The sequence below is a fragment of the Odontesthes bonariensis genome, chromosome 23 (assembly GCF_027942865.1).
Source record: "Odontesthes bonariensis isolate fOdoBon6 chromosome 23, fOdoBon6.hap1, whole genome shotgun sequence".
Taxonomy (NCBI): domain Eukaryota; kingdom Metazoa; phylum Chordata; class Actinopteri; order Atheriniformes; family Atherinopsidae; genus Odontesthes; species Odontesthes bonariensis.
In genome coordinates this window covers 31,206,214-31,220,546 of record NC_134528.1, presented here as the reverse complement: position 1 = coordinate 31,220,546, position 14,333 = coordinate 31,206,214, and the positions used below count along the sequence as shown (strand labels likewise).

The 14,333-nt window shown below is 42.8% G+C and overlaps 1 protein-coding gene across 1 annotated transcript in view; it reads right to left on the bottom strand.

Annotated features, from left to right (window-relative positions):
- Nucleotides 1-287: 287 nt before the first annotated feature.
- Nucleotides 288-14,333, bottom strand: part of reep3b (receptor accessory protein 3b) — a 29,167-nt gene continuing 15,121 nt past the window's right edge. Inside the window, exons 6-8 of the mRNA XM_075457247.1 lie at nt 7,250-7,397; nt 2,250-2,383; nt 288-2,132 (exon numbers count right to left, since the gene is read on the bottom strand). Coding sequence (XP_075313362.1) covers nt 2,061-2,132; nt 2,250-2,383; nt 7,250-7,397 — 354 coding nt within the window. The 3' untranslated portion in view covers nt 288-2,060. The remainder of the gene's footprint in view (nt 2,133-2,249; nt 2,384-7,249; nt 7,398-14,333) is intronic.

The following is a 14,333-nucleotide window of genomic DNA, read 5'->3' as shown; positions in this document are numbered from 1 at the left end:
ATTCTAAATATGTGAAGGACGAGTGGAATGACATTTGGTGTGTTTTAAGTGATCCACAGTGATCAAATTTGAAAAGATACAGGAATCTCTTGTGGTCACGATGGTAATTCAACTCCCGGCTGTGCTTTTGCTTTTGCAATGGTTGAGATGATGTTTTTGGGGCTGGATAGAAAGGGAATCTGTGTCACTGTAATGATGTAGTGTTAGCCTCAGTTAAAATGATCAGCTGCACCTCTCTACAGCCTCTGCTATAAAAGCTTTATATGGTAAGTTTTTCTTTAATAACGGACTGAAACCATTTTGCATAGAGTTGTCAGGCAGCTTTTATTTTATTGTATGTATGCATCAGGAAACAACATATGTTCAAAACACAGATCAATCAAACATAACCACACGTGTAGAGAAAGTTTTGGTATCATTAGTCAGTTATGAGCAATAAATGGACGCCATAACATGAGCGAGTTTGGCTTTTTGTTGCCCTCCGTGGAGGACAAACGGGTTGTTGGAAACGCTGATAAAAGCAAACCCTTAGAAAACATCACTTTGCTTCAGTACAAACATGATGCTGGATGAGAGGCACACTGACACACAATAAAGTTTCCTTTACATTAAGAGAGTTTGTGCAGCTTCTAAGCTACACAACAAGAAAATGTCAGGAGTTGCTGTTATTGTTATTAAAAAAGTCGGTTCTGTCACAGCTACTGCGTCCTCTCACATTTTTAAATGAGATGACATGCAACAACAGCATAGATTAAGGAAAGAAACGTTGGAAAGAGGTATACGTGCAAATCAAGTAGTTACAATACACCAGAGCTTTTGATTGAACACACAGACGTCATATAAAAATGTCAATGATCCTAATATTCACAATTATGGCCAGGACACAAAATGATATCTAAATACATGAGTAAAAGGCTCAACAAATGTATGCCTTGACAAAGACAGACATTCTCTGAGTGAACTCTGCCAGAATCTCCCTTCATTCATTGCTTTGGTTTTCTCCGTTTCACCCCTCTGACCAGAAGAAGCACGAGTTGAGCTGCTGGTTCTCGAGTGGAGCTCCACTCCAACACGCTCTCCTCGTGCTATTCATCCATCTCTGCTCAAGGTTCAAATGCTCATGTTAAATCTCTCTTATTATCAAAGGGAATGTTGCAAGTATCTGAGCCCAACTGTGGCCCTGAAGGTAAAATCCGTCCCCTGTAGTATACTGAGACATGCGTAAGATGTCCGATTTAAGCACTAATGACAGGTTCAGGTCGATTAATGCCTGAAGGGCAACAGAAGAAAAACTGGTATGAAAAGATATTTTTCATCATGGAGTTAGAAGTTGAACTAAATCACAAGGAATGTGCTGCAAGTTCCTTGCAGGCCAATAATAAAAGCAACTTTGGAAAGAGACATTTCAATTAAACCAATGACCCTTCCCTGGAGAGCATTTTCACTTGTTCCAATATTAAAGACTGTTCAAGCTGGACTGTACACATGCTGCTGAGCAGCCGCTGTGGCACAATGCCATCTTCAGTCCATTCAACTGTCCTGGAGCTTTCCAAAAAGCACACGGTCCCTCGGATTAATGCTCACTCTCTATGAGGACAGTGTGAATTAGATCCTGTACAAAAAAAATTGTTCTTATTAATCGTTTAAAATTGGGCTGTAAAGAACGGTTAAGCTATTAGTTTCAGCTTATTAAGAACTCAAGAGAAAGTCTTATTAGTAAGCGGGGACATAAAGCTCTAGAATCTAAAAGACTACACACATAACACCTCTATAATTCTACTTAAAAAACAAACCTCCACACATATAATCCATGTTAAAGATGTCCCAAACACCCCAACCATCCCATGATCTGTTAGAGCCGCTGGTTTTGGATGAATTCCAGAATAAATACGTCACCAGAAAGGTCACCAGAGGAGTTGCGCTCAGTGAAAAGTCTGAGCTGGAAAACAAGCTGAGCCAGTATGCAGGCCACTCTGCTGTGTGTTTGTGCAGCTTTGGACAGCTTTGGACAGCTTTGGACAGCTTTGGACAGCTTTGTGGGAGTGCCAGCAGCGGTCCCATCACATTCCATAAGTGACTGAGCTGAGTGCAGGTCTCTTCTTGCCTTTAATCTTCAGAGATCCATAACGAGCCTGGTGGCAACAATCAAAGCAAACATGACTTTTTCATACTCCAATGTGTGATTTCCATTTTGTAGACATAGTTCTGGGTCCCTTTTTCCTGTCAGCAGCATAAAGAAGACCACCTACGTCTTTGCGGACTTTGGATCTTGTTATCTTGACGCTCTGCGATCGCCTCAGTCCTTTCTGACTCACAGCCTCATCTTCAGAAAAGGTTGGCTCCGTCTCTTCGTCCGTCCTCTCCTCCTGCTCATAAAAGTACTCTGAAAAGCAGACACAGCACATGCAGCTATGGAAAGGCATGGAACTATATCAGGAGCCATGTTTCACCTTTAATTCAGCAGAACATCCTTCAGATTGGACTTTCTCCCCCTCTTACCAAACAGAACCCTGAGATACTTAAACTCCTCCCACTCCCAACCAGAGGGGCCGATCGTCCCCAGTGCCTGCTGGAGGTCTCCCAGCTGGAGGTCTCCCAGCTGGAGGTCTCCCAGCAGGCACAACCACAAAAAGCAAAGATGCTATCCTAAGCTGAAACCCTCCACCCATTCTGAAACACAATAAGTGAATAAGGGCAGTCCCCACACCGACTTCCAGCTCTCACCACAGATGCACGGGGACTGGGCGGCCCGCAGATGCACGGGGACTGGGCGGCCCACAGATGCACGGGGACTGGGCGGCCCACAGACGCACGGGGACTGGGCGGCCCACAGATGCACGGGGACTGGGCGGCCCACAGATGCACGGGGACTGGGCGGCCCACAGATGCACGGGGACTGGGCGGCCCACAGACGCATGGGGACTGGGCGGCCCACAGATGCACGGGGACTGGGCGGCCCACAGACGCATGGGGACTGGGCGGCCCACAGATGCACAGGGACTGGGCGGCCCACAGATGCACGGGGACTGGGTGGCCCACAGATGCATGGGGACTGGGCGGCCCACAGATGCACGGGGACTGGGCGGCCCACAGACGCACGGGGACTGGGCGGCCCACAGATGCACGGGGACTGGGCGGCCCACAGACGCACGGGGACTGGGCGGCCCACAGATGCACAGGGACTGGGCGGCCCACAGATGCACAGGGACTGGGCGGCCCACAGATGCACAGGGACTGGGCGGCCCACAGACGCACAGGGAATGTGTGTGCTCTTTGTGGCTGGCAGAAATGCTTTTCATCAGTTCAGTATTCCAAATGACTGAACTGGATGTGTTGGTGCTCTTCAGAGATTTAAAGGATCTGGAGGTTTATTTCTAACATACAGAAGTATCATTATGCACAGTAACATGCAAAAAGGGCTGTTGCTTATGCTTAGATTCTAGTGTGAAGACACAGGAAGAGAATGATAAAGAGAAAGAAGAAAGGATCAGCGGACGTTCTTTATCTACAGGTGACAAACCTTCTCTGAAAGGCAACCAATAAGAAGAATGAGAAGGGGAAATCTGATTACAGACCTGGACAGACTGTGTTGGGCAGCTGGTCCAGCAGAGGTCAGCAGAGGCCTGCTGTTACTTTGAAAAGCACAAAGCTATTTCAGGCACCAGCAGGTAACTCTGATTTCCAAGCATGAGGGTCTACCAGCGTGGCTGACATTAGGAGAAGAACTGCGTGCATCAGCCCGTCTCTAGGAGCTACTGCAGCTCACTTTCTGCAGAGATCTCTTACTCTCTCCATGTTTCTGATCCATGCTTGCTGACTCAGTGTTAATCATTGCACCGTTGCTATGAATTCACTTCTTTTTCTGTCCTGGTGCCCCCTCACCTAACTGTTCCAAGTGGTTGGCTGCCTCCCTGGGCCTTATTCTACCTCATTTTTCTTCCTTTGTGAGAGTCTTGTTTCTGTTTCTGGTTCTAGCTCCCACTGTTGTTACATCTGGATTCTATAAGGGGCCCCTTCCCACTCAAGAGTTGGAGGCAATTCTTCACTGTTCCCCTCCGAGGGGAAAGAGAGTGGAAAGAGACCAAGTCCAGCTTTATATAAGATGTCAAACTCTCACACAGTGAGAAAGAAGATCTTCTGCATAGGAAAGTAGAATCCTCCTGTACAGAAACCAGAGTCATGTCTCAGGCTGTTTCTCACATTCAGAAAAGTAAAAAAGTCATTTGCACAGGACTAACATATTCCTGTAGTTTTTGTCTGGGGTGTAGAGAGGAGAGGAGATCCCACTCATTCCAGCCAGTGTATTCTGTGGTAAATCTCTTCAATTTCCTGTTATGTAGGGACCTGTAGGCTTTGTAAAACATCACCTCTTCTAGCTTTGACCAAACAACTCTTACAATGGCCAACAGAGACCAGAGCAGTGTGTCCAACCAGGACCTGGTTCCTTTCAAGCTCTAACAGAAACCATTTCATACTGCAACCAGACCAGGTATAGCATTGACATAGTTTTAACCTCCTATTGAGGTTCACTATTATTCTCAAAGTTCTGACCAAAGTTCTGTTTTCCATCTGTGAATCAGTTCACTGGAGTTTATCTGAAAAATGAAATATCTGCACAACAAGGTAATCTATGATGAACTCTGCTCATTTGAATCATTGTTATACTTAGAAACCCACTAAATGGGAAATAGACTGTACTTATTCCCTTCTTTCTGCTGGGATGACGTCATGGCGTCGCTGCAGCACAGCTCATTCCCCCCGTGCTCTGTGACGGTGGCTAACCTCACAGTTTGCTGCTGCTAGTTCTGTGCAACATGGCAGGGAATTCATCAGATTCTGACGACGTGGACGACCACTGTGAGTAGGATGGACGTCCTTACCGGAGTAAATGAGACACGTGTGTAGAAAGCCTCCTTTAAGCCCCCCGATAGCCCCCAATAACAACAACAGGGCAGCTCTGAGCTAACAGTGCAATAGTACGCGTTCATTCATTCATTGGTCTTAAAGTATTGGTGAAATAAAGACAGATAATGCCTTATTTAGAGGCTGTGTTGTCTCTGCCCTGTTCTCTCTGTTATATACGCCGATCTGCAGTGAGCTAAATATCTTCTGAAGGGCGCCGATTTTCACCAAACTGTTATCGGTGAGTAAATGAACGTATTTTATGCCAGAAATAAGGTCCAGCTTTAAAAAAAACAGACTGCCCCTTTAAGAGTAATGGGCCTCCACTTTGGTCACCAGAGGGTGTGTGATATGAACGAGATGAAAGAATTGGTGATAGAAAATGTCTCCCTGCTTTTACTGCCCTTCCTCCTCTCATCTTTCTGCTGGCTGCCTGAGTGGAATACATAACACAGCCTTTCTTCTCTCAGTATGCTAATGCCGTCTTCCAGGCCACCATTCATTCATCCATCTCTTCTTCCTCCAACATCTACCCTTTACATCTCCATTCTGCACCTATACATTCATCTTTGTCCTCTCTTTCATTCCAACACCCTCTCACTCTCTTTTTCCACGGCTCAATGACTGCTTGTGTGTGTTTAAGACACAGACAGAAGGAACAACGAGAGTATGTGTTTGACATTCCACTGGCATCCCATTCAATCTCATCTCATCCCCTCTGTCTGCTGGAAAGTCATCTCACACAGCTGCAGAGTGCTTTCATTGAAATGCCAGCCAACCTGCAATTCTCATTAAGCAGAGAAGGAAGGAAGAGAAGAAAAACTAACAGAGATAATAAGTCAGCGGGGCTATGTGATGAAAACCATGGTGGATACAACATGATAGCATAACTGTGTAGATTTGATTCATTTGACAGTGGCTGTCTGCTTTATCAGACAAAAAAGGTGTAAACTTCCATTTTTCCAAGCATAGATTCAGTAACAGGAGAGCTGTTGGTGAAGAGACAACTGAGCCAAAAGGCAAAGCTGTCCATCTACCAGTCAATCTCCATCCCAAACCTGACCTACGATTGGGAACGTTGGGTAGTGACCCAAAGAGTGTGATGACAATTCAAGCGGCAGAAAGGAGCTTCCTCTGAGAGGGACAGGGTGAGGAGCTCAGGCATCAGGGGGCCGAGAGTAGTCGCTACTCCCCACACTGAAAGAATCCAAGTGAGGTGGCAGACATCATACATTACATTTATGGGATCATTCAATCTGTTAAAAGTGATGGCATTCAGTCATTAGTCACTTTCCATTCATCTTCCTCATGCCTCATTTCGGCATGTCTGTGAGAGTGACGCAGACAGCCACGGGGCATGCATGACATCTGAGTAAGATTGGACATTCCAAGGCCTCACAGTTTACATGCAACATCATGTCACCTGAACAATTCATGGTAACCCTAACCCTGAACACAGTGGGTAGGTAATTAAGTAGTTAACCTGCAAAAAAGCAGTAAGAACCACGCTGCAAACTTGACAAATTTGGCATCACATCCTCATCAGCACGCACTACATGATGAAGACCAAGAGCAGAGCTGCTGCTGAAATCATTTTCAACCCATTTTTTCCTTGTTCATATGGCTCAGGCACATGGAAACCATGCAGTAAGAAAGTTTGTTCATTAAATGTGTTTAATGTGCCAAAAGTGGATCAAATGTTACCATGTCCTACTGGTGGGGCTCATTCAGACATCACACAGACATGATCAGTTATGCTCAGATTAGAGTGAAGCATTTCCATCAGTGCATGACACTGCACAGTCCTCAGAGGAGGAAGGCTTCCAGGGCAGATAGTCAACACGGCCCCAGTATTGTGTCAGCTAGTCTTACTGCTGCACAGTCTTTCACTTTATTGAATGAAATCAGTTGTGACATAGTTTTCATACTCTTTCAACCATGAAAAAGCCAAGACTTTTTTTTCTTTTTTAAATCTATAGATAGAAAATGTTACATCCTTGCTCATCATCTTTGTTAAGACGATTACAACTTAGATGGAGAGCACCCTGTTATCAATGGCCTTCATAGATGTACAACATGACCCAAAATTGCTTTGTGGGGCAAACCATTGGAGTTAGTTTTTTAACAGTGTGTAGTCAACCTCCCAGAATGTTCCCCTCTTCTGAAGCCATGTCAATGCAGCATTCACAATGTCCAAAAGAAAAAAACAAAACACTTTTGAGTTGAAATGGAGCAACAGATCAGAACAACCTTTTACATGGAGAAAACATGTCTTCATCAAGACATTTTTCTTTATTCTTGTATTGCGTGTACATTTATGGGTGTGTGTGTGTTTTTTTGTTTGTACCCTCAGTGTTCTGAGATCTCCTGATGGCAGGGTTGGCTGAGTGGGAGCTGTACTGGTACAGCTGGTTTCCTCCGTCATCCTGCTGGCCTATCTGTGTAAGGTCATGCATACTCAGACTACGCAGCTTTTCTGTTATGGCCCCCTGACCCTGTGGAACAAACAGACAATGTTACATCTCTAACAATCTCAACCTCTCAGAGATCAATAGGACAAAACCTGAAACGTGGATAAAGTATCAACAGCCTGTTGAGCACATTTTATTATTTCCCTCAACATCTAAAAGGTAGTCAGTTGTTTTCACACCTTTAATACAATCAATTAAAGCAGACTGCAAGAAAGCTGGAGAGACAGTGGCGTTCCTCTAATTTAAAAGAGTCTCAATTAGTCTGGAAAGATAGTTTAATAATGTATAAGAAAGCCCTTCGTAAAGCTAGAACTGCTTATTATTCATCATTGATAGAAGAGAATAAGAATAATCCCAGGTTTCTCTTCAGCACTGTAGCCAGTCTGACTAAGAGTCGGAGCTCTGCTGAGCCAGTTATTCCTTTAACTCTCAGCAGTGATGATTTCATGAGCTTCTTTATCAACAAAATTGTTTCTATCAGAGAGAAGATTGATGGAGTCCTTCCCACTATTATCAGTGATGTATCATCAAGTACAGCAGCTTTAGAAGTATCTTTAGAACCTGATTTGTATTTAGACGGCTTCTGCCCAGTTGATCTCTCTGAGCTAACAACAGCAATAGTCTCTTCTAAACCATCAACTTGTGTTTTAGACCCAATCCCAACCAGACTGTTCAAGGAGGTTTTCCCATTAATTGACACTTCCATATTGGATTTGATCAATCTGTCTTTGTTGACGGGATATGTACCTCAGACTTTTAAGGTTGCTGTAATTAAACCTTTACTTAAAAAACCTACTCTTGATTCAGAAGTGTTGGTTCATTATAGACCTATATCCAATCTCCCTTTTATGTCTAAAGTTCTTGAAAAAAATAGTTGCAGCTCAGCTTTGTGATCACTTACACAGAAATAATCTGTTTGAAGAGTTTCAGTCAGGATTCAGAGTGCATCATAGCACAGAAACTGCACTGCTGAAAGTTACCAATGATCTCCTCTTAGCCTCTGATAGCGGACTTGTGTCTGTGCTTGTCCTGTTGGATCTCAGTGCTGCATTTGATACGGTCGATCACAGTATCTTATTACACAGACTTGAACATGTTATTGGGATTAAAGGAACTGCATTAGGCTGGTTTAAGTCATATTTATCTGATAGATTTCAGTTTGTTCTTGTAAATGAAGAATCTTCCTCACACACCAGAGTAAGTCATGGAGTTCCCCAGGGTTCTGTGCTTGGACCGATTCTTTTCACTTTATACATGCTTCCATTAGGTAACATTATTAGACAGCATGGCATAGATTTCCATTGCTATGCTGATGATACTCAGCTGTACTTATCTATAAAACCAGATGAACCCAATAGGTTGGTCAGACTACAAGCATGTCTTACAGACATAAAGACCTGGATGACTCAGAACTGTCTGCTTCTAAATTCAGACAAACTGAAGTCGTTATCTTTGGACCTGAGCGTTTCAGGGAGAGATTGTCTAGCTATATAGTTACTCTAGATGGTATTTCCTTGGCTTCTAGTTCTACAGTGAGGAACCTTGGAGTTATTTTTGACCAGAATTTATCATTTGACTCGCATATAAAAAGGTTTCTAGGACTGCCTTCTTTCACCTTCGTAATATTGCTAAAATCAGGAACATCCTGTCTAAGAGTGATGCAGAAAAACTGCTCCATGCATTTGTTACTTCAGGATTGGACTGCTGTAATTCTTTATTATTGGGCTGTCCCACATATTCTCTGAAAAGCCTTCAGCTGATCCTAAATGCTGCAGCCAGAGTTCTGATGAGAACTAACAGGAGAGATCATATTTCTCCAGTTTTAGCTTCTCTTCATTGGCTCCCTGTTAAATTCAGAATAGAATTTAAGATTCTTCTCCTTACATATAAAGCTCTTAATGACCGAGCTCCATCATATCTTAAAGATCTCATTGTAAGATATTTTCCTAACAGAGCACTTCGTTCCCAAACTGCAGGTTTACTTGAGGTTCCCAGAGTTTCTAAAAGTAGAATGGGAGGCAGAGCCTTCAGTTATCAGGCCCCTCTCTGTGGGACCAGCTGCCAGTTTGGGAGGCAGAGCCTTCAGTTATCAGGCCCCTCTCTGTGGAACCAGCTGCCAGTTTGGGAGGCAGAGCCTTCAGTTATCAGGCCCCTCTCTGTGGAACCAGCTGCCAGTTTGGGAGGCAGAGCCTTCAGTTATCAGGCCCCTCTCTGTGGAACCAGCTGCCAGTTTGGGAGGCAGAGCCTTCAGTTATCAGGCCCCTCTCTGTGGAACCAGCTGCCAGTTAGGGAGGCAGAGCCTTCAGTTATCAGGCCCCTCTCTGTGGAATAAGCTGCCAGTAAATGTCCAGGAAGCAGACACCCTTTCCACTTTTAAGACCAGGCTTAAAACTTTCCTTTTCTGATAAAGCTTATAGTTAGGGATGGCTCAGGTGATCCTGAAACATCCCATAAGCCGCTTTCGGACAGACCGTTCTAAGACAGTAGTTATCAGAACTACCCTCCTCGAATTTCGTTCTGATAACTATCCTTCCCCAGCGGAACTGTTTCAGTCTGCATTCGCACATGAGTCGGGACCTGATAGGGACTGATGCGCCGCGCGCAGCCGTCTGCTTCAGTGACGTGTTAGCCGTTAGCCGTTTAGCGCTACATTCAAACACAAAACAAAACGGTAAAAGTAAGGAGAGTAGAAAAAACACCACCAGGAAGCTAATATGGAAAGCGGGGAGGCCACCGTGTTTATGGTCTCCATGATGGTGATATTAATCATGGACAATCACATCAGGCGTCTAATATCGAGGCTGGAAAAGCTCACAGAGAGAGTCAGGAGACGATACTTTTTCATTTCATGAAGGAAGAAAGGAGAGCAGAGCGCTGCAGACAAATGAGACCAGTGTAAGTTTAACTTATTAAACACCCGCCGGTTGTGTCTGTGTATGAGTAAACATTTCAGCCGTGATAGCATGACATGGGGCGTAGCTACCGACCACCACACACCTCCGTTAGATTCGTTCTATAAGAACTATGAAAAGACCCGACCTCGGAGAAGGAGCTAAATAGTTATAGGAACTAAGGGAGAAAGCCCCGAGTTCCTGTATGTGCGAACACGGGAGAAAACGGCCCCGCGGATTAAAAGGTTATTAGAACTGCCAAAGGTTCCTACAGTCCGAAAGCGGCTATAGTTAAGCTGCTATAGGCCCAGACTGCTGGGGGAGCTCCCATGATGCACCTCGCCTCCCTCTGCTCCCTTTCCTCTCCATGTCCATGACATTATTGTGGTCATTAACTCGTGTTTCCCTGTTCCAACAGATATCCTTTGAATGGTGTTACACTGCCCCCTCCCCCCCTTTCTGTCTTCTCAAACCCCAGCTGGTGGAGGCGGATGGCCACCCTTCCTGGTTCTGATGGAGGTTTCTTCCTGTTAAAAGGGAGTTTTTCTCTTCACAGTCGCCTCTTAATTGGCTCTGTATGAATTGGACCAATATGGAATTTTATGAATCTGATTTGCTTGGATTATGACTAATTGGCTAAAATTGGATTGTATTTCTGAAGTGCCATGAGATGACATTTATTGTGATTTAGCGCTATATAAATAAAACTGAGTTAAATTTAATTGAACTGAAGCAGCCCGCGGGCTGCGATGCCTTGGTCACACTCTCTCTCCCCTGTCTGTTTCTGTGTTGTCTGTCATGACCGAAACTGGAATTTCCCCTCGGGGATTAATAAAGTATAATTGATTGATTGATTGATTGATTGATCAGATGTATACAATTGCAAAAGACTGATGCCACTGGTTCCATTTACTTTACAAATTACTTAAGCATTGGCCATGCAAATCATTAAATGTCACTATGATCTCAGTTAGGCAGATATATATAAAATATCCTTACTAAGACTGAGCATTTGATCCAATGCTTCTTATCATGACAAACAAGAAGAAAAAAAAGTACAACCTAAATCAGAAAAATTTGGGATGTATGGAAAATTTAAAGAAAAGAAAAAAACAAAGTGAGTCTTACTTCGACTTTCATTACATCATAGTTTGTATGAACCCTACATTTTTCCATCTTTTTTTAAAATACCAGTGATGAGGTATAGCAATACAATACCTTTTGTTTTTTCAAACAGATGCTTGTAATGATGATTTGGTTATAAAGCAACATTGATTAAGGGAAAACCCTTCTCAGCTCAAGTGAACTTTCAATCAATCAGCATTTGACCTACAAAGTAGCATCATTTGCAACAGCCACATATTGTAAGATTATTGGAAGACCACATGTATGTCTTGATAAAATACCTAAAATCACTCTGTGAGCTGAGAGAGATGCAGATGGATACCTTGATACAAGCACAAAGAGGCTCGTAACACAAGAACAACCTAAAAGCTCAGTAGAAAGTTTCAAGAGAATATGAAATAAGGCAATGTGGCCAGAGCTGCTGCAACGCTCATCATTAAGGCAGCACTTTTTTACAATTATTAAAACATGAAATATCTTGGCTTCATACTACATGCAATTAAGTAAAGTTTCTTTCTAGTCACTATTTTTAAACTATGTCAATTTTTTCTAATTTGGAACTATACTAAAGGCTAGACTGATTAGTACAATCAACAGCAAAAGTGATTTTGTCCACTGACTAGCAGCTTATGGGCATGTCAGACAATAAAATTTTTTTAAAATAAACCAATATTGCTAATACTAAGCAGCTCTGTGGTGAAAACAGAGGCTTGTCTTAACTGTTGGAGCCAAACGTAACATGACAGTAACATGATGTGACACATACTATGTAATCAATAATGTTACAGTAAAATCTGTTAAACAATGTAAAACTATTAATCAGTCTAATTTAAACATTAATGTAGCACACACGTGTAAATTATGTCAAACAAGGATTCAAAGTGTGAACAATGAAATGGAAAATATATTATGATCATAATTGATAGAATTCACAACTAAACCTACCAACCAAAATACTTGATACCAACATTATGATAACATTTAATGAAATGAGTGACACCAACGGGAAAGGGTAGAAAAAAAACCACAACTTGAGATTTTCAATAAAACAAAGGAAGTGAGAAAGGAAATAGTAGCAAGTGTTACAATCCAACTCATGTTTAAACCAACTAAAGTCCTAAAATATCATGGGAAATGAATGCAAAAAGAATCAGGTAGAAAATCATGAGTTAATTGTATTAAAACAAATCTTAGTGATTCTATGGATACACAAAGAAGTTCTGAAATCAACAGATATTTTCAGGCAGCAAGTCTGTTAAAAGAAGAAAATGACTGAAAATCAAACAATGGGAGCAAGTTTGAATGGGACAAAAATGCTGTGTGAAATGAGAAACGAGTGTTTTGTCTATACAGCATACACAGACTGGTCTTTACCTCCCAGAGGAGCCTGCTGAGGCACAGAAACCCTAAAGAAGTGTGTCAGTGCAGGCATAGAAAGGGAAACAAAAGTCACAAGAGGGTTAAATGTGTAGCTGTCCAACAGAGGTATTACCGTGCTATCCTGCTGCCATTAGTTAACTTACAAATCCAGTCACAGCAAAGGCTGAAATACCTGTGCTCCTAATGTAATTCATGTCTGCAAGCATTCCCCAAATGTTCTCTTCCAGGAGGCAATAACACACTCAAATGTGTGTCTTTCTTTTTTTTCCCCCATGAGTGTTTTATCTTGACAACTTTGAGGAGAAGAGGTCTAATCCCTTATCTCATTACTATGCTACTAGCATATTTTAAAGATCATTTAAAGTGGAAATTGAGAGTAGTCAATTTAATTTTCTTCCAATCTGAACAACAGTGGTGTGAATGGAAAATCGGAAAAATTAGGAAGAACACTTGATATACTAGCCCAAAACACACTTAAGGGAGAAAAAATCCATTCAAGTACTGCCCTTCTCAACTTGAGTGAGGGCTTTGCAAAGAATACAGTGTGTGAAGCCTACACCTCCCTGGGAAAGACTGGGGCACGCAGAAGAAAGCAGGTAAAGGCCAAAGAGGCTGCAGAAAAGGCAACTTAGAAGTAATGAACACATCAGCAGGTCATGTAGAGCTCTGTACCTTCCCTAGGAATCTCCTGAGCTACAGCTGCTTGCATATATGTAAGCAAAAGAAGTGGACAAGCTGTGCTCTGTTTCCTGAACACAAGCTTTGAACTGAAAACTCTAAGTCGGGTGGCCTGGGAGGGGGAGCCCGAGGTTGAAAGATCCAAAACCCCAGATGACCCCTGGTAACGTCACTGACAATATGTCCGAGTGCATCATTAGAAGAATGTAAACAGAAAGGCATAAAATGAGATATTATGCCAGAGACTTCTTATAAGTTAACGCGGCTCCCTGAAGTTTTGAAGAAATGTCTGATATTTTATTGTCAGATCACCACACAGATAAAGTATATTAGCTCATTTTCAAACTATGAATTAACATCTTTATTGAGAGAGGAAAGCCTTGGGGCTCATAGTGCCTGCCTGATTCCACCTCTCTCCTCCACAGTCTGAGATTGATAGTATTCAATAACCCCCTTGAGGCACATTATTACTGTGCATGAGAGCATACAGAGAAGAGCCTGCAAGCTCACACCAGCAAATACAGCAAACTGATAGACTGGCCACAATCAGCTGGTACTGATCACTATTGTAGATACATTCTCTCTGCATGTTGAGCTAGTCTTGGTTGTTAAACACCACTCCTCTGACAAAGTAAAGAAATGCCCTACTGGAGAGTTATTACATCAATCAGAAATCGTGTAATAATTCCTCTAACCAATATCAGATCGATAAACTGGGCCACATGGTTGGTCCATTCCTTTCTTAAATTAGGTGAAATATAGCTTCTGTAACCATAACACCTGTAGATGTTTTACAGATGCAGTCCCTCGTTATATGTGTGTTGATATGCACCCTGCAGGCATAATGGTGGACTAACTATGACACTGCACATCTAAAATATCACCA